General features: G+C 37.5%; 2 protein-coding genes across 4 annotated transcripts in view; one reads left to right on the top strand and one right to left on the bottom strand.

Moving 5' to 3' along the window:
- The window catches only part of ankha (ANKH inorganic pyrophosphate transport regulator a), a 31,582-nt gene extending 27,258 nt beyond the window's left edge, over positions 1-4,324 (top strand). Inside the window, exons 9-12 of the mRNA XM_056450718.1 lie at positions 497-626; positions 1,247-1,370; positions 2,343-2,442; positions 3,792-4,324. Of these exons, the coding sequence (XP_056306693.1) occupies positions 497-626; positions 1,247-1,370; positions 2,343-2,442; positions 3,792-3,917 (480 nt within the window). The 3' untranslated portion in view covers positions 3,918-4,324. The remainder of the gene's footprint in view (positions 1-496; positions 627-1,246; positions 1,371-2,342; positions 2,443-3,791) is intronic.
- A 780-nt stretch (positions 4,325-5,104) lies between these two features.
- LOC130218513 (fibrous sheath CABYR-binding protein) overlaps positions 5,105-19,975 on the bottom strand; it is a 42,584-nt gene continuing 27,713 nt past the window's right edge. For 2 of the 3 annotated variants that reach the window (XM_056450715.1, XM_056450716.1), the window contains exons 8-11: positions 19,659-19,802; positions 18,575-18,703; positions 16,427-16,696; positions 5,106-10,789 (exon numbers count right to left, since the gene is read on the bottom strand). In XM_056450715.1, the coding sequence (XP_056306690.1) occupies positions 10,574-10,789; positions 16,427-16,696; positions 18,575-18,703; positions 19,659-19,802 (759 nt within the window). In that variant the 3' untranslated portion in view covers positions 5,106-10,573. Of the gene's footprint in view, positions 10,790-16,426; positions 16,697-18,574; positions 18,704-19,658; positions 19,803-19,975 lie in introns of all 3 variants that reach the window. The other variant, XM_056450717.1, reaches the window with a different exon arrangement.

Raw genomic sequence — 19,975 nt, 5'->3', positions numbered from 1 at the left:
TCATGTTGTCGATGCCAAATTCTGACCCTACCATCTAAATGTTGCAGCAGAAATCATCAGACCAGGCAACGTTTTTACAATCTTCTATTGTCCAATTTTGGTGAGCCTGTGCAAATTGTAGCCTTAGTTTCCTGTCCTTAGCTGACAGGAGTGGTGCCCGGTATGGTCTTCTGCTGCTGTAGCCCATCTGCCTCAAGGGTTGAAGTGTTGAACAACCATGCCACGTTCAAAGTCACTTAAATCACCTTTCTTCTCCATTCTGATGCTCTGTTTGAACTGCAGCAGATTGTCTTAACCAGGTCTACATGCCTAAATGCATTGAGTTGCTGTCATGTGATTGGCTGATTACATATTTGCGTTAACGAGCAGTTGCACCTAATAGTGGCCAGTTCTTGTTTAATCTCATAATAATTGATTTTAAAACTTCATAAAACAAAGACAAACCACATAAGCGAGTCATGTGATTTCTGTTCATATTTGTGTTCCTGTTTGCCAGATGTGTTTCATTGTATTCTGGAGCCCTCATGTTTCTGAGCGTATCCTGGTAGATGTCATTGGAGTTGATATGGACTTTGCAGAGCTCTGCATCATGCCACTGAGGGTCTTTTCTTTCTTTCCTGTGCCAGGTAAGATTAAAGGCCACTTTTTTTTTTCATTTTAAAAGTCACCTAGAGTTATACAGTTGAGTTTTACAATTTTTGAATCCATTCAAAAATTGCACTTTTAGCTTAACTTGGCAAAAATAATTGAATCGGATTACACCATTAGCATTTCCAAAAAAAAGAGTTTTGATAATTTTCCCATTTAAAGCATTACCCTTCTATAGTTACATTGTGTGCTAGGACGGACACAACTAATTATTTTGTAGACCAATATGGCTTGTAACAATACTCTCATTGTGGTGTAATAATCAATTAATTTTCTATGGTGCCATGGGAGCAATGATATCAAGCAGCTCTACAAATAGTCCCCAGCTATGTAAGTATGCTGTGTAATATAATTGCACATGCTACACCTCATTGGTCTAATCCAATTCAATGATTTATGCTAAGCTAAAAGAGCTCCTGCCAGACGCAGAGAATGGCTGAATGGATTTAAAAATGGTAAAACTCAAGGGGAATTGTAAAATGAACCTATTTCCGAAAAAAGGAGAGTGTTCCTTTTAAACTTTTGACATGTAACTTTATTATATTTATAATTTGAACTGCATTACGTCAATGTGACCTTTTTGTTTCTTTGTGTACAGTTACGATTCGAGCTCATCTGACGGGCTGGTTTATGACGCTAAAGAAAACGTTTGTGCTGGCACCAAGTTCAGTTCTGCGCATCATTGTGCTCATCACCAGTCTTCTCGTGTTGCCTTATATGGGGTTGGTATATAGTAGGATTTTGCAAATATGCTTAAATGTATCATTTAAATATCATCTGAATGTGCATCTCTGCCCGGTATGATCTGTGAGTCAGTTAATACTCATGCCTCTGAATGTTTAGTGAATCTAAAAATAATTCGCTGCATTTCGCTGAATTGATTATGGCTCAGCTCCACAGCTAAAGCAGAAGGCTGCAGCAACATTAACAAAATAAGCTTTGTTATTGAAATGATGTGCTACAGTATACATTAAAATGCAGGGCCTTACAATTTTTTTTCTTTTAAAATTCAATTATGATGAATTCAATTTTAAAACGCTTAGAAATGTACTCAAGTGGTTTCAAACCTTTTTGAGTTTTTTATTCTGATGAGCGTTAATGATATATTTTGAAGAAAGCTGAAAACCTGTAACCATTGATGTCCATAGCAAGAAAAGCACAACTATGGAAGTCAAATGTTACAGGTTTCCAGCTTTCTTCAAAATATCTTCTTTACTGTTCATCAGAATAAAGAAATTCATAAAGGTTTGGAACAAGTGAAGGGTGAGTAATTGATTCGAGTACTTCCATTTTTTGGGTGAACTATCCCTTTAATAATTGAACAATTAGTGCCGGGGTGCCCAAACTTAGTCCTGGAAGGCCGGTGCATATTTTAGTTCAAACTCCAGTTAAACACACAAGCTAATCAAGCTCTTTCTAGGTATACAAAAACTTCCAGACAGGTGTGTTGAAGGAAGTTAGAGCTAAACTATGCAGGATGCTGGTCCTCCAGGACTGAGTTTGGGCATCCCTATATTAGTGATCGAAAATGTGCTTAATTGAGACTTATCAAATTAACTTGTATATTTTTTTCAGTGTTATTACATTTTATTAGAAAAAGTAATGCTAATGAAATGACTGTTAGAATAATCATAGGGTTATAAAATGATCATGTTTATCAGCTGATCTGATTTGTCATGTTTTATTTTGTGCAGGATTCATGGTGCTACACTTGGCGTGGGGTCTTTATTAGCAGGATTTGTGGGGGAATCTACAATGGTTGCAATTGCTGCCTGCTATGTTTATCGAAAACAGGTGAGGAGTGATCAGACTAGTCATGGGAGAAACAAATGCTGCGTCCCAACTCGCGTATTTTTCCTTCACAAAAATGTACATACTTTTATGGCGTAGGATAAGTATATACTTTTGAGTGTGTAATAAGTCAATCATTCACACATCATTCACATTTCCTTCATGTTTAAATTCTTGCCTTATTGGATAAGCAGCAGCAGGATAATCTCCCCCAGTCTTTCATGAAGAGAAATGTCCTCAGGTCGTTGAACATCTGAATGCATAATTATCCAAACACCTAGCCTCTCTACAAACATGATGGACTCGCGAGACCAATCGTCAAGTAGTTAATTTACACTTTTCACTCGCACAGTGATGGGCAGTAGTGCTACTAGCTTAACTATATTTCTCAGGAGTGTGGCGGTAGCGTCGCTACTTTCTAAATCAAATAGCTTTTCAGTAGCGAACTATTTTTTATCAAGTAGCGCCCACACAAGCTACATTCACCAATTGCAGATCAATAAGTTACAGCAACAGTGGCGCAGTAGGTGGTGCTATCGCCTCACAGCTAGAAGGTCACTGGTTCGAGCCTTGGGCTGGGTCAGTTGGCGTTTCTGTGTGGAGCTTGCTTGTTCTCCCTGTGTTCGCGTGGGTTTCCTCCGGGTGCTCCGGTTCCCCCCAAAGTCCAAAGACATGCGGTACAGGTGAATTTGGAAGGCTAAATTGTTTAACTTTTATTTAATGTTTACAATGCAAATCCAATTACAACCACTTATTAAAAATATTTAAAGCAAGTTTCTCATATAAGTTATCCACTAAAAGACTGAAAATATTACTTTACAAAGTGTATTGTAAAAAAATAATATGAACATATCATATCAGTTAATAATATTACTAAAATTAATTTTTAAAAACTCAATTAATATAAATTTACACATTTACAAAAGTAAATATATAGACTCTATGACAGGCTAGAAATCTGCAGATTTCTGTGTGTGCAGATGCCATGTGGGCCTACAGTACCCATAACCCACTGTAACTAACTTCCTTTTTGGTTTAGTATTTTATCATCGCAAATTGTGGTAGTAGCAAACTACCAGTACCTTTTATATTATTAAAAACATATTACAATAGTGCCTGTAACTATAGTAAACATCATTTTTGTTATGAGTTCCAGTGGCTTAAAGGTGGATTGTATCAATATTGCTTTGTCCTGTCATTTCCATACAGTTCTCTTGAAATGGTGGTAGCTAAATGTGAATGCAATAGTGCAGATCAAGAGTATTGGCCATCAAATTACTCCTAGACTTTTAAAAGATTGCATATTCAGTATCTACTCTGCAATATCCATATTTCTTAACTTCTGTTTTCAGAGGAAAACCCCAGAAGCAGAAGTGGTTGTCGAGAACAATTCAACGCCGATCACTGATGTCGCTTCCAGAGCAGAGCTGGATGTCATTGCTGAGGTTGGGGATGAGGAAACTGAAAGATCAGATTAGTGATTCATTTGGATATGCTGAAGAAGAGGTGGACATTTGCAGCAATTCATGGATTTTTGTTGACAACTACTTTATTTTGTTCTATTAATATCTTGGTTTCTACAATCTCTGGAACTGTCAGATTGACTGCTGCTGCTTGTATGAGGAAGCAGGAGCAGATTTGCATGTCTACAACATACAGTACGCACTCCTGCACTTTTTGCATATTTACACACAGACGTCTTCCAAAGTTCTGACACTCGCATCTGAATATAAATCTTTTTTTTTTTTGGAGAACGAATACATTAAAATGGACTTGAAATCTGTTTTAGTGACACAACTGTTACCTGCTGAACTTTGGCTGAGAGACGTGTTTTCCTCTTGCCTTGAGACGCACAATAAATATTTACACCTTGAGTGAATTATAACTTGCTTAAGAGGGATTTCTTTTACTCACTTGGGGCACATACTAGATTTAAAGGCATTGTTCATCAAACAAAATGGGAAAAAAAAACTCTCCCTCAAGGAGTTCCAAAGTTGTAGAACTTTTTTTTTTTCTGTTGATCACAAAAGGAGATATTTTGTAGAATGCTGAAAACCTGTAACCATTCACTTACATAGTATTTTTTCCTACAAAAAATCTCTTACAACAGAAAAGGAACATGTCAAACATGTTTGGAACTATAGAGTGTAAATAATGACCATTTTTGGGTGAACTATCCCTTCAAGTTGTATATTTCAATTGATTTATTTTTGTATTTACTGCACATTATTCTGATTTTGTACATTTTGTAAAGAGCACTATGGAGTTCTTTAGGTTTGACAATCACTCTTACACTATATAGACACACCATGGACTATTTATTTGAGCTTAGTGAAAGCGTGAATCATTTCTGATAATCAGCTGATCCAGTATTTCATACATAGAACTTATTATATTCCATATTTCAGCTATGTACTTGATTTTTCAACATCTTTTGTCAACTTACTAAATAGAACTATCAAAACTACTGTATGTTCTGTTTTACTTGAGGAAAGTGGTGCTTGTATATGCAGCCGCAAGTAAACTAAGCACATTATGAATGGATTAATGTGTTTATTAAACAAGTGTTGGGCTAAAGCTGTTCCCTATTCCATTTCTTATGTATCGTGCATATTAAAGTTAGAGACTCAAACGAATCATATAATATTTTATTCATATTTCCTCAAACGATGTCTTCCAGTTCTTGAAAAATCTTTTTTTTTTAACATGACCAATACTTTTTTCTTGTATGTTTGGCATGAAAGATACTCTGAGTAATTTGTCATTCATAATTACAAAACTGATGAGCAGGAAACAAAAAACAACAACAACAACAACAACAAAAAGTGCAAGTAGTTGATTAACTTCACAATGAGCTAAATATTAAGAAGTCTTCTTGGCATCCTTGTGTACCACCAGCTGCCTGTTAATGAGATTTATGCACATTATTGTAGCTTTCAGTGTCTGTTAAGAACATGTAAACATAACATGGTATCAACATAAGTCATACTGACTTTAACTGCTCAAATTTTAATATTAATACTTGGTTCACTCCAAATGCAGAATTTGTGTTTGTGCAAGTTACACAAAGTCAATGCAAACGCATAAACATGTATGAATTACCATAGCGTAGTATAAATGACGCAGAATGCATGCCTCATTTGCCATGTTCTACGGTGGCTGAGAGAGCTTAACATGCTGTATTTAAAAATTATACAATTACAAAAACCACCAGCAAGTTGAGAAAAGATCTTCATCCTTCTGACAGCACACATGCTGCAAATCATCGCAACATGCAAACATTTTTATAAAACGCGTTGCATTTTCACACAACACAAACATTTAAAAAATACGCTGCATTTTCTCAGTGAAGTTGTAAGTGATCTTTGAAAGGTGAGTTTTTTTTTATTTTTTTTATTTATTTTTTTATTGTAATATCTTGATTTCCATGTCTTTAGTATTTATTAGCCTTAATCCATAACCTAAATAGCCAGGTCCGTCACATTTTAGGGTCTCCTTGAAACATGTTGTAAGAAAAAGCAGCGTGTTTTTGTGAAATATATGTGCATTGTGAGAATGCAGAGGGTTTTCGTAAAATGTTAGTGTTGTGAAAAAATGCTGCGTGTTTTCATCAAATATTTGCGTTGTGAGAAAGTGCAGCGTGTTCTCTTAAATGTTTGCGTTGAGAAAATGCAGCGCGTAGCGTTGTGAAAAAAAAGTGTGTTTTCGTAAATCGTTCTTGTTGTGAGATTGCAGCCGTTTTCATAAAACGTTTGCGTTGTGAGAATGCAGCATGTTTTTGTAAAATTGCAGCCGGGTCCATACCAATCACACAAACTATTTGCAGCACATGTGCTGGAAAACTAATGCAGATCTTTTCTCAATTTGCTGGTGTTTTTTTTTTTTTTTATTGCACTTGTTTTCTTAAATTTCAGCTCGTAAAGCTCTCTCAGCCACTGTAACAAACACACGAAATTCACCTCAATCTTGACGATAACGCAAATTCAAATAATTGAACTCCAGTGGTGAATTTGTGTGGTGAAAAACATCCTGCGAGTAAACTAGAGCAAGTGAAGCGGTGCTCTGCATTTGGTGTGAACTGAGCAAAACAATATTCACAGATGTAGGGGTGTGCATTATTGACAAACATTGTGTGTCTCAACATTTGAATTAGATCAAAACCTTTCATCAAAGTTGTCCTAAAACTATTCAACACCTCCCATTAATGTTTTAGAAGTAAATATATTTTTGATCAACTTCTACTAGTTATTAATTGTTATTCTAATAGTTAATTACTGTGTACATATGTATTACATACTCTGTAAATGTATGTATTACTTTCAACCCATTAACCTTCCTGTGGTGTTTGGGTCAAATGTGACCAATTTACAACTTAAAACTCTCATACATATTGCGTTTTACATCTGATTAACTCATGGCCTTATGATGTCCTCCACACCTGAATATATAAAAGTGATGATCATCTCTTTTATTGAATTTGGAGTGTTTTAATCAACCTTGTTACACCTGTGATGTTCCCGGTCAAAAGTGACCGCCATAGGAAATAAAGGGGTATAAAAACTTTGAGTTCAGTCGTATGAAAATGTATGATTTTTAAAAGGAGGCGTGGCACCCTAACCCCAACCGACATTGGGAATAAGCAAATTGTACTAAATTGTATGATGAGATCGTACGAATTGATACAGATTAGCCACTAAATCAATAAGTTATGAATTGCCATGAGTGTTGGATCCTCTAACGTGAATCAACTCTTGATAAAACAATGTATCATATTTTGTGATACAGACTAGACAGGTGTCTGTTATATGAACCCATCTGTGTGTTTCTTTCTTTCTGCCAATCTTCGTTCAGGGTCTAACAGGAGAACTTTTAGCTTATCTTAGCATCAATTATTTTATTGGAATAGACAGTTACCATCTTGCTCAAAAATGACCAAAGTATAACGAGTGCTAATTCTTTGCCCATGCTCACCATCTATACCCTCAGTCACTATTCCCTATATCAGTACACTAATATAGTGCAATTGAAGGACTGAATGAAAATTCGAGCACTCAATACTCAAGAAAGTATACTGTTTTGTTTGCTCTTTGCTGGTTGATAAATCATTCAGATGGCTTAAAAGGTCAATTTCTTTGGTCAGACCCTCTGATAGTTATTTTAGTGAGCTGTCTATTAGTAACGAAACAAAGTATTTTGATTTCTGTCATCTATTGTTCATTTTGTAATACATTTTCAGCGCCTATTTGTATTGTCACTGCAGTTATCTACATGTAATTCTATAAATTTATGTTAAACACTACTTTGAGACATTGTTCACAGCTAAAGAATGTTGAATAAAATGTTGGTGATGTAAGATTTTTTTTTGTGTGTGTGCCAATATAAGAGCAGTTAAAACAGACATGTCAATTTTGACCAGGAACACTAAAGTAAGGGGTGGGATGTGAACACGACACAAGGGTTAAAGACTAAATGTGTGCTGGTTTAGACCTGTCATAAATAAATCTGACATAATAACTGGCAGTAGGGTCAGAGAGTCTCTGTTTTAATGTGTGAATTATTAATTCAAGTGATTTGTTCAAAATGGCTGATTGCATACAATATTGCGAATGGATGTTGTGATCACTGACTTATTTAATAATTAGCTAGAATACTGATTTCATTCATGAACAAAACACTTGTTTTCTCTCACAAAACAACCACCCTGTCTAAAATGTAACTAAGTATTAACATTTTTTTGAACTGTTGTACAAACTCAATATATCACAGTTAGGGGCCGATCACACTGAATGCACTTTTCCGTTCTAAAAACGTGAGGGGCACCACACTGCCTTTTTTGCTTTTTGTCACTGGGCAATGACTGAATCATCTCGGTATTGTGCGAGGGTGTTGCTGTTGATATTATAATTAATTATAATATTTAATAATATTGTGATATTCAAGATTTGTGAATCATACAGCTCCGGATAACTCAAACAGCAACCACAAGTCTCTCCTCCATCTTCAAAAGTCTCTGTAGTTGTCTTGACAACACAAACACTGCAGTCACCATAACAGAAACCCCAGTTCTGCTTTAATTTGATGGGAGAATGATAAAGACGCGACTGACTCAACGTGCTTTTTCCGCTCAGAGTTCACTTTTTTCAACTGCAAGTGCATATTGCACAACGGCAAAAATGCGAGGCGTGCAGGCTGTAAAGCAGTGCACTAAACGCTCGCGGCCACTAGTAAATCATTTAAAAAAGGCGCCTCTCAACGCAAAAAAAACGTGTTCGGTGTGATCGGCCCCTTAGACTTGCAGTCTGATATTTGTCAAATGGCAATCTTGCTTGCGATATTACTTTAGATCAGGGTTGCCCAAACTCAGTCCTGGAGGACCGCTACCCTGCACAGTTTAGTTCCAACCCTGCTCCAACACACTTACATGTAGGCTTCAAACAAGCCTGAAGGGCTTAATTAGTTTGATCAGGTGTGTTTAATTAGAGTTGGAACTAAATTGTGCAGAGCTGCGGCCCTCCAGGAGCAGCTTTAGATGATATCTTTTAAAAACAAAGCAAAAATATTCCAGTATGGGTTTCAGATTTTCAGAACTTGAATTAGGGTGGCACGCTAATTGGCTTTAAGTAAATGCTTTTGGAAAATGAGTGATTTACTCGATACTGTCATACATTGTTAAAGCAATAATTATGATCTTATGATAGACAATATCACACACCCCTACATGGCAGTGTCAATCAAAACCAGTATAAGAAATTTGTTGCAGTTTGTCCACGTATGATTAAAAAGTTTAAGAAAAATGAATAAGGATGTCTGACAGTCTCTATTTTGAAAATGCCACAATCCCAACCCAGGCTCATTCTGATAACATACCGCTATATACATTTCTGGAGAGCGCCAAATACATCCCAGGAGCTGCGTTTTCTTGCAGTTTTTTGTTTTCGCGAATCCACCAGAGGATTCCTGTGTGTGCTTTTTCAGACCTCAAATTTCTCTCGCGAGTGCACTTCACTCCTGCTGTTCTCACGTAAATCCACCAGAGGCCGCTGTGTACGCTTCTTCAGATCTCAAATTTCTCTCGCGAGTGCCATTCGCACCTGCTGTTCTCACAGAAATCCACCAGAGGCAGCTGTGTACGCTTTTTCAGATCTCAAATTTCTCTTGCGAGTGCCCTTCACTCCTGCTGTTCTCACGTAAATCCACCAGAGGCCGCTGTGTACTTTTTTTTCAGATCTCAAATTTCTCTAGGGAGTGCCCTTTACTCCTGTTGTTCTACCGTAAATCCACCAGAGGCCGCTGTTTACGCTTTTTCAGATCTCAAATTTCTCTCACGAGTGCCCTTCCCTCCTGCTGTTCTCACATAAATCCAACAGAGGCCGCTGTGTACACTTTTTCAGATCTCAAACCCCAGACTTGAACCCCGTCGACGTGGTCAACTTTTCTCTGGGTCTTAAGTCCCCCGACGTACATGGCGAGTTAACTGGATAAAATAGTACAGCGGAAAAGCCATCCATACGGAGGTAAGCAGATCAGCTGGTAAGAGCGAAAAGGAACGGCGTCATACTGCCTCATAGCGTTTGTTTGAAAGAAGAAATGCAGCCATACGTAATTCTGGTTACATAATTCGCGATCTTTGTATATAGAGCTACGCTTTCAGAATGAGCCTATTTTGCACAATCCACGCCAGTGACTTTTTTGTAGACATTTTATAGATTGAAATAATAGGAAATTTAACTAATTGACTTACAGTAAGTATACCATTATCTCATTTCCCTTACTATACCCACAATACATTCTTTTGAATTAAAATTCTCTAAAATTATTGTTGTAAACTCTTTAGTATTCTTTAAAGACATTTCCAACAGTGGGGGAAAAAAGACCATAGCTACAGTAAAAAGGCAGTAAGGTTTTTTTTTTTTAACCAGTGTTAATCATCACAGCGTTTCCTGGCAGACAGATGTTCATTCTGTGATTCATTTAGAGGGGAAAAAACCTGAGCACTTATGCATGCAATTTGATCTTGGTAGATTGCTGTAAATTCCCTTCGTGTTTTCATTCACTGTATGACCAACAGATCAAATCAGAAAACAAAACATCATGCCACTTTGTAGATCAGGTTTGTTCTCTGAAGTGTCTGTCGTTAGGTCATTGTGAAATCATCTCTGTGCTGGTGTTGAACAGTCCTCCTGACGGGAACATTGTAATGGCGATCGTCCTCTGTGACGATACACACACATGGCCACTCGTGCTTATGGTCATCTGGGTAATGCGTCACAAACTCTTCTGTGTCGGTCATGTACAGACGGAAGGCTTGAATGGTGTAGTTTAAGGCATAGCCCAGCAGAAACATCTCTACCTACAACACACAAAGTAAAAATACATTCATTTGAACCGGTTTTCAAATGTAAAAATCATAAGAAAGCTAAAGGTGATTGTGCTCAGAAACTTTTTGTTGTTAAAAGTCTCTTCACATTCCAATAATAATGGTTAAAGTAAATGATCTAAATGTATTTATGTGTATTTTTATATTCTGGGTAAGGTATAAGACTAAAAAATGTTCATCCAATTAAAAATTGTCATGCTGTGTTTGCATGCTGGAAGGACAACACCATGGCTGAAGTATTTCTTTTAGAGACGTAATGTTATGTTTTAAAACTACTTTAGTCACGCAAAGCTTATGTTGATTTTGTTGTTTTACGAATGGATTATATGCACAGAAGTGTTGTTCAGCCACTGAAATCTTCTGATGAAAGATGTGACTATTTTCAGTTCAATAAGGTAGCTTTTTTCTGCATTGATGATTCTTATTTAGTTTAACAACAAAAGTATGAATTGCAAACAAGTAAATAGCGCTATTCCGCCTAGCCTGTTTTATCGAGGTCAAGTTGGTTTTATATTCGCGTTGGTTCATTTTTGAACAATGACAACCTGTGACGCGCTCCCTGTATTGTTTACCATGCTACTTTAAATAATCGGTCTGAAATAGCATGCAAGTGTGACTTAGTAATAAGTGTAATTTCTGCATGCTGTCGGCCGCCGAATAGTCTCGCAACCTTCTGTCTCGCAACAATCCAACCCATTCTTTAAGATCTCAAAACTCAGGGCTTCTGGTAGTACCTAGAATAGCAAAGTCTACTAAAGGAGGTTGAGCCTTCTCATTTATGGCTCCTAAAATCTGGAATTGCCTTCCTGATAATGTCTGAGACTGGAGCTAGACTGCAGCTCCACACAGAAAGTTTGGCCAGAAAAATAAGAGTCATGCCCAACAAAGCCTGGTTTCTCTCTAGGTTTTTTTCCCTTAACTTTGTCAATTGAAGTTTTTTTTCCCTCGCCATTGTCACCACTGGCTTGCTCGGATCGGGACTTGTGGAGCTATGTTTCGGTGGAGTTGCTCTTCAGTGTTTGAACTTTCAGCAGTGAAATTTAAACCACGCTGAACTAAGCTAAACTAAACTTTAACTCTGAAATCTGGACTTTACTAGAACTATGTTAAGCTGCTTTAACAATCTACATTGTAAAATGCGCTATATAAATAAACATGAATTGAACTGAATTGAATAATAGTCACTTTAGGACAAAACAGGTGAGAGTGTAAGACCACCGATCCTTGCATGCATGAAATATTGCACATAATGACAAGTTTTGCTTGCTACTCAATTGAAAACGTGTTAGATATAATGCAGTTTTTCATTAAGAATTGTAGTATTATAAAGAACTCTAAAGTTTTCTAACTGGTGAATGACACGATCTAGTGAATGGTACACTGTCATCTTTAATGTGCGAGTTCAGGATTTCAGAAGACGTGGCTTTGGACGGCAGGGGAGTGACTGTTTTCAAAGATATTATGCTAAACGGATAGCATTTTGGCAGATCACCTACTGCACCTTTAAAGTCTGTGTGAAATCCCCATTTACAATGTTACATTGCTAGCGCACATTAGGTGAACAATTAATCCATACAAGTAAATCCAGTGAAAAAACGTTTTGTTAATCTTCAATCAAAGTCTGACCTCAGTGGTAGTGGTACTCTGTTGATTTCAGTTTCAGATGGCTTCATTAGTTTGCAATGAGGGAATGAGACACAAATGGAAGCCCCACTGCCTACTCAATATTCCATTTCAGTTCCCTTGACTTCTGAAAGAGTTTTACGTCTACACGACAATATTTTCAAAATAATCCATGTTTACACATATCCATGAAAAAAGTAAAAAACACTACTATGTATGTCAGGCCAGTATTTTGCACTCACCGTGTTAATAAACAGGGAAATGACAATGTGTTGGCGGCAGCTCAGTGCTTGTATCGATGAATAATTTGCCATGTGTGTAAGATGCTTATCTACTTTCGGAAATAAGATGAAGTAAACCCACACTTTGCTGATGATGCATTAGAAAAAAATGAGTTTGTTTGTATTGTAAATGCTTGTTTGTAATTGACTTTAATCCATAGACCCTAAAAACAATTTACTATGCATGCGCGTCACATCATCCTTTTCCAAGACTTTCATTTTCGAATGTATACACAGACACAACAATGACAGCGTTTTGAAAAGCATCAACTTTGAAACCTGTTTTTAAATGTATGTCTTCAGTCCCAAATAAATGAATAAATGAACAAGCAATATGTATAAAAAGCTTCCAAATTTTGGCTGAAAGCATTGTCATGAAAATGGCCCCTAAAACCAAAAAGGGGCTGACACTCAAGGGCTAAATCCATCGGTATTTCAATGAATCAAAGTTAGCAAGTTGAAAATGTTGAGACTGATTTTGAAACTCCAGTTTGTTTAAAAGGGTAAATTTGATAGCTTGCTATGTTTTGATTTGGAAAATTATTTTTAATTAATTTTCTGATCTGGCAATTAAGGACAAACCTCTCACAAATACAGGGTAGTGGGGAACTTGGGAGTTTCTTAGGAGTAGTGTTGTCACCATACTGGAATTCAATACCAATCAGTACTGAAATTTTTAAATCGTCCATTTACCGCTAACATTTGAGCGCTAATGAGCACATTCTTAAACAGCACTGATTTGCCACTGTGTTCACGTGCTCAACAGAAATCACTGTAATTGGCCGTGAAGGTCATCAGTTCACCAAACTCACCACTGTTTACTGAGTGTAACTACAGAGACAGGGACGCTGGAGCATTTTAAAGCCACAAAGATCAGCTGGTCTGTTTATGAGTGATCCGCTGATGATCTAGAGTCTGTGTATCTGTAGTTAGGTGCTCAGAGAGTATGGGTCATACTCCCAGAGTATTACCCATACTCTGGGAGTGGAAGGTGCTCTGGGAGTGGGAGTATGGGGTCAGAGGCTCTCTGTTAAGGGCTGTCTCGTCCCTGTATAAACGGAGTAGGAGTTTGGTTTGCATTACGGAGAATCTACGTCCCTACTCTCACCTATGGTCATGAGCTTTGGGTCATGACCAAAAGAACAAGATTTTGGATACAAGTGGCCCAAATGAGTTTCCGTCGTAGGGTGGCAGGGCATACCCTTATAAATAGGGTGAGGAGCTCTGTCACACGGTAGGAGCTCGGAGTAGAGCCTCAGAGTAGATATGACTATCTAAGGAGGTTTTCCAGGCATGTTCCAGTGGAGGAGGCCTCGGGGAAAACCTAGGACATGCAGGACTATGTCTCTCGGCTGGCCAGTGAACACCTCAGGATCCCCCTGGAGCAGCTGGAGGAAGTGTCTGGGAAGAGGGAAGTCTGGGGTTCTCTTTCTTAAGACTGCTGACTGCTTTTCCCTGTCCCAGAAAAGCAGTTAAAACAAAATGAATGAATTGATGTTTCCTCATTCAAACAGAATGCCAGAGTACACTGCTCAAAAAGCATTTCAAAGATGGCCATCGAGTGAAAAGACTTAATAAGGGTGCTGTGACCCTGTATAAAAGTTTACAAGGAGTGAGCAACAGAGGCTGTTGGACGAGGGTGCAGTAGAGGACAAAGATTATCTCTGATTGATCCAGATACTTGTCACTTATGTGGAGAAAAAGGATGGTCCAGGGTTGCTGAATCAAGTGACACAAAGGACAACGACGACCATACCAGATTTAGAGCGAGCAAAAAGGGTGGGGGACAAGACACATTTACTCATACTCTAAACTGCAATGATGATTTGCTTTCCTGTTTATATCAACACGTTTCAAGACTGGTAAACCAAAAAGGTACAGGTAGGCTCTATTTAAATGATTTAGCATACAAATAGCTGGCTGTTTTGTTACCAGGTAAATGCCCAGCAAAAAAATAATACATACATACTGGGCATTTCTTTTCTCTTGTGTTCAAAGAGGATTTAAATCATACAAGAGATACACTCACCCACCTTTCTGACTCCCTTACAGCTATGCAGGTTTTCACCACAACTGAGGATAAACGACAGTTGGTGAGGGTTGAGTACAAGCCCAAAACAATCTGGATAAGGACCCAAGACAAGCCATGTTTCCTAAAACACTTCTCTCACTTTGCAAACGTTACCCATGTTTTAGATCACAGGTGTCAAATCCAGTTCCTGGAGGGCCGCAGCTCTGAACAGTTTAGTTCCAACCCTGCTTCATCACACTTACCTGTAGGCTTCAAACAAGCCTGAAGAACTCAATTAGTTTGATCAGGTGTGTTTAATCAGTCGTAAAGCTAAACTGTGCAGAGCTGTGGCCCTCCAGGAACTAAATTTGATACCTGTGGTTTAGATCAAGAAAGAAAGAGAGTAATGATTTGCTAAATCAGTATTGGTTCACAAAAGGAATCACTTCCTTTGTGGACAGGCATTGCAAGTCATGCAAAATTAGTGCCACTAATAATGTGGTCTGAGGACAAACAATAGCCTTATTTACTTCAAGGGTGTCCAAACTTTGTCTTGGAGGGCAGGTGTCTTGCATATTTTAGTTCCAACCCCAATTAAACACACCTGAACCAGCTAATCAAGCTCTTTCTCGGTATACTAGAAACTTCCAGGGAGATGTTTGTGGAAGGATGTTAGAGGTAAACTATGCAGGACACAGGATCTCCAGGACTGAGTTTGGACACCCCTGGATTACTTGAACCCAAGAAATTCACTTGTAACCAGACATAGCCCAATCGGAATAACAAAAGTCATGCGCTAGCTGTCCAATCACAGTGGGGAAAGAGCAGGACAAATACTATACAGACAGAAATCAGCACTGTGGATATTTTTGAATATTCATTACACGGTGTGCTACAGGACCGCTCTCTGTTGTACATTTTTAGAAAAGTAGATATTTTTAGCAGCGTAAAAATGCTTTGGTGGACATGTGGATTGATACCATTTCAAAATGTTCCATCCACTTTCAGAGAAATACTGCAGGACAGGGTTTCTTCAGACATTCATATACAGATGCCTTTCCATTATCTCAAACCAGTCTGGCCATTCTCCTCTGACCTGGCATCAACAAGGCATTTGCACCCACAGAACTGCCGCTCACTGGATATTTTCTCTTTTCCGGAACATTCTGTGTAAACGCTAGAGATGTTTGTGTGTGAAAATCGCAGTAGATCAGCAGTTTTTGAAATACTCAGACCAGCTCGTCTGGCACCAACAACCATGTCACGTTCAAAGTCACTTAAATCCCCTTTCTTCACCATTCTGATGCTTGATTTGAACTGCATTGAGTTTCTGTCATATGATTGGCTCTTTAGAAATTTGTATTAACGAGTAGTTGAACAGGTGTACCTAATAAAGTGGCCAGTGAGTGTATTTATTAGTTATTGTTTAAAAATTATTTTCTAAAATAGAAAAGAAATATCTTTCTGGAAAGTGACTCACAAGGATTGAGACACACTCCTTCTGGAACGAGACACAGCTTGCTGCCACCAATCAAACAAACTTGTTTTTTAACAAGTCTTCACAGTTGTACAATGTCACACTATCCTGCAACATTAATGACAACTGTGCTCATTCTATGTGAACATGTGCAGCCGAAAAAATGATTGTTATTATAAGCTGTAGACGCTGCATTACGTTTGCCAGTGTTGTCATACCTGTTCTACTCCTCCACTGAAGCCGATCTGGCTCAGGTGATTGACCAGGAGGGATTGTGGGTTTTCTGATGTGTCGCGGGCAAAGAGAAGCCAGCAGAACACAGGCACTTCTTGATCTGTCACCATTTTACGATGAAGCTCAATAGCTTTGGCCAGCATCAGGAACTTGAGTGCTTCCAGGAGACCATATTCCTCATCTCCACCTTGAAACACACATTCACAAAGATTCTGCTTCTTCTCTGGGCTCTCACAGGCCACTGCTGCTCTCCACTGAATAAGCAAAACATAAAAGACACAAATACATGAGAACAAAGAAATGATGATGATACTTTTATTTTCAATACCACACATAATTCTGTCAAAACTGTAATTAACTTAGTTTGGTGGGGGATTATGTACACTACCTGACAAAAGTCTTACCTATCCAAGTTTTAGGATAGTTTTAGTGGCTTATATGAAAGGCAAAGGCCTCTAGATTACACTTTTTTTTACCAAAATAAAATATGATCATGCCTTGATTCTTAATTATTTAATTAGGACAGTAAGGTCTCACTTTCCCCAGATATGCTCACATAATATTCATATATCTGGGGACTGGTCTGGCCAATCCTGGAGCACCTTGGCCTTATTTGCTCTCAGGAACTTTGATGTGGAGGCTAAAGTATGAGGAGCGCTATCCTGCAAAATAATTTGCCCTCTCCTGTGGTTTGTAATGTAATGGGCAGCACAAAAGTCTTGATACCTTAGGCCGTTGATGTTGCCAACCACTCTGCAGGTCTTTCACCCCCAATACTGAATGTAACCCCAAACCATGATTTTTCCTTCACCAAACTTGACTGATTTCTATCAGAATCTTGGGTCTATGCAGGTTCCAATAGGTCTTTTGCAGTATTTGTGATGATTGGGATGCAGTTGAACAGATTATAAGTTATTATTTGTTGCCCTTACAACTGGGCTCGACAAAAAGACATTTGTCTACTTAAGCACTATATAAAGACCCGTATAATAGTGGGTAAAACGGTCATATTTCACATCCTTTGCACATTCTATTAACTTTAAGTAACTTTGGAACTACATTTCAAATACAAGTCATTGCTAGACTTTCTCCTTAAAATCACTTTATTTTGATGAACTCCTAGCAGACGTCCTACTGTCAATAAAAGTTCTGAAAGTATGACTTTTTTATTGATTTATTTATTGACTAACCCTAATCTAACAGTCTACTAATCCTCTAATAAGTGAGGGGCGTGTTGTTGTGAAGTTATGTACAGTACAACCTAAAAATACACCCTTACATTGTACGTTCCAGTGTATTCATTTACTTATTCTTACTTGTCTAAAGTGATTTCAGAAATTGACTTTCATAATTGATAAAGATAACAACCGCCTGGATGTACTACATCCCTTATTTATTTTATTTATTTATTTACTTAATTACCTATTTACTTGCACTTCATCTTCAATGCTTTAAAAATATATCAAAAACTGAATGGCAAAATATGGGTGAAATAATAAAATTAAATAAAGTCATTCAGCATATAATCATACACGATCATCTGTTGAACTGCATCTCAATCATCACAAATACTGCTGAAGACCTATCGGAACTCGCATGGACACAAGATTCTCACAGATCAGTCAAGTTAGGTGAAGGAAAAATCATGGTTTGGGGTTACATTCAGTATGAGGGCGTGCATGAGATCTGCAGAGTGGATGGCCACATCAACAGCCTGAGGTATCAAAACATTTGTGCTGCCCATTACAGTACAAACCACAGGAGAGGGCAAATTCTTAAACAGAATTGCACTCCTTCTCATACTTCAGCCTCCACATCAAAGTTCCTGAAAGCAAAGTATTCAAGGTGCTCCAGGATTGGCCAGCCCAGTCACCAGATATGAACATTATTGAGCATGTCTAGGGTAAAATGATATAAAAATATCAAAATAAAACAACCTACACAATTATTAAAATGCAGACAAACATAATATTGATGCCCAAAATTAATATTTTAAACAATTAGTTCTTGATAACAAACAGCTAAAACTAGTGGGTAAACTAGTGGCAAAGCATAAAAATTTAAAGATTGGTGTCAAACACATACATTTTTTTAAGCATTTAATAAGTAAAAACAAGAAAAAAGTGCTTTACCTGAGTTTTTAGAAGATCCAAATAATATTTCAGTTTCTCCACAGAATTCTCCTCACTTCCCAACTTGCATTCCGGGGGAAACACCCATCCACCAATCAAATGCTCCCGAGTTTCAATACTCTCTGGCAACTGAAAAAATAATTAGCAGCTGTGAATTTGAGCTAGAAAGGAAATGTAATCTGGAATGAACAAAAACTTACTTATGGAGGGGGGTGAATTTGCAGATATTCACCCAGCACTGTATTTTCTTAAATCAGTGGTAAATTAAGATGTTTCTCTGCTACAACAAAATCTCTCTTTTTAAAGGAACACTCCTTTTTTTTTTTTTTTTTTTTTGCAAAAAGGCTCATTTTAGAACAGCAAACAGCAAAAACTTATATTTGGCAGCAAAGTTCCTTAATTATTATGCTACAATGGGAGTATGGTTTCTAGCCATAACAACCTAGAAAATAGCAAATTTTCATGTTCTGTCGGTCTTAGTACAAGATTTACCTAAAGAAGGGTCAAGCTTCAAATGGGAAAACTTGTGAAAATCTTTTTTGAAATTTTTGAATGAGATACTAATGGTCTAATATGATTCAATGATTTATGCTAAGCTAAACATGCTCCTGCCAGACCCAGAGATTGTCTGAATGGATTCAAATAACTGTAATAACTAATAACTGTAATTCAAGTAACTGGTACAACTGTTAAAACTCTAGGCCAGTTTAAAATGAGTTTAAAAGTGCTGTGTAGTTCCTTTAATTATTAGCTAATGTCTCATAGATAATGCATTTTCCCACCAATGGAATCTCAGATAATTACATGTATTAAAGTCTTACTACAGCAATTATCTCTGCTTTCTCTAGCCATGTAGCACAGATTACTTTTACCACAACCACCACTAATAACAACAACAACAACAACAATAATAATAATAATAATAAAAAAAATAATAATAATAATAATAATAATAATAATAATGAAAAGAAAATAATACTTAAGAAGGTCTTCTACATCATAGCAGGCCCTATTCCCAAAGATGCCCTAATATAAAATTCAATTACATCAACTGAGCTCTATAAGAATACTCTGGTCTCCTTACCAATAGAAAACCTTCATCCTGCATCCAGGTGGGCATGTTTGTGCTGGTTGCCAGCACCTGGTACAGTGTAGCACGCAGGGCACAGTAGTTATCGCCTCTGACTCTCCTCAGACCACTGAAGCTATGAGACATCTCACTGTAGCCCTGAAACAAACACAGTCAAGCAGGTCAGCATTTACATGCATCCTTAAAGGGCACATAGGTTACCCCTTTTACCAGATTTAAGATAAGTCTTTTGTGTCCCAGAATGTGTCTGTAAAGTTTCAGCTCAAAACAACCATCAGAGTATTTGTTATAGCTGTCTGAAGTGTCTGTAT

Source organism: Danio aesculapii, chromosome 24, assembly GCF_903798145.1.
Source record: "Danio aesculapii chromosome 24, fDanAes4.1, whole genome shotgun sequence".
Classification (NCBI taxonomy): Eukaryota; Metazoa; Chordata; class Actinopteri; order Cypriniformes; family Danionidae; genus Danio; species Danio aesculapii.
The sequence above is the reverse complement of the archived record's forward strand: the minus strand, read 5'-3'. Positions and strand labels throughout refer to the sequence as shown.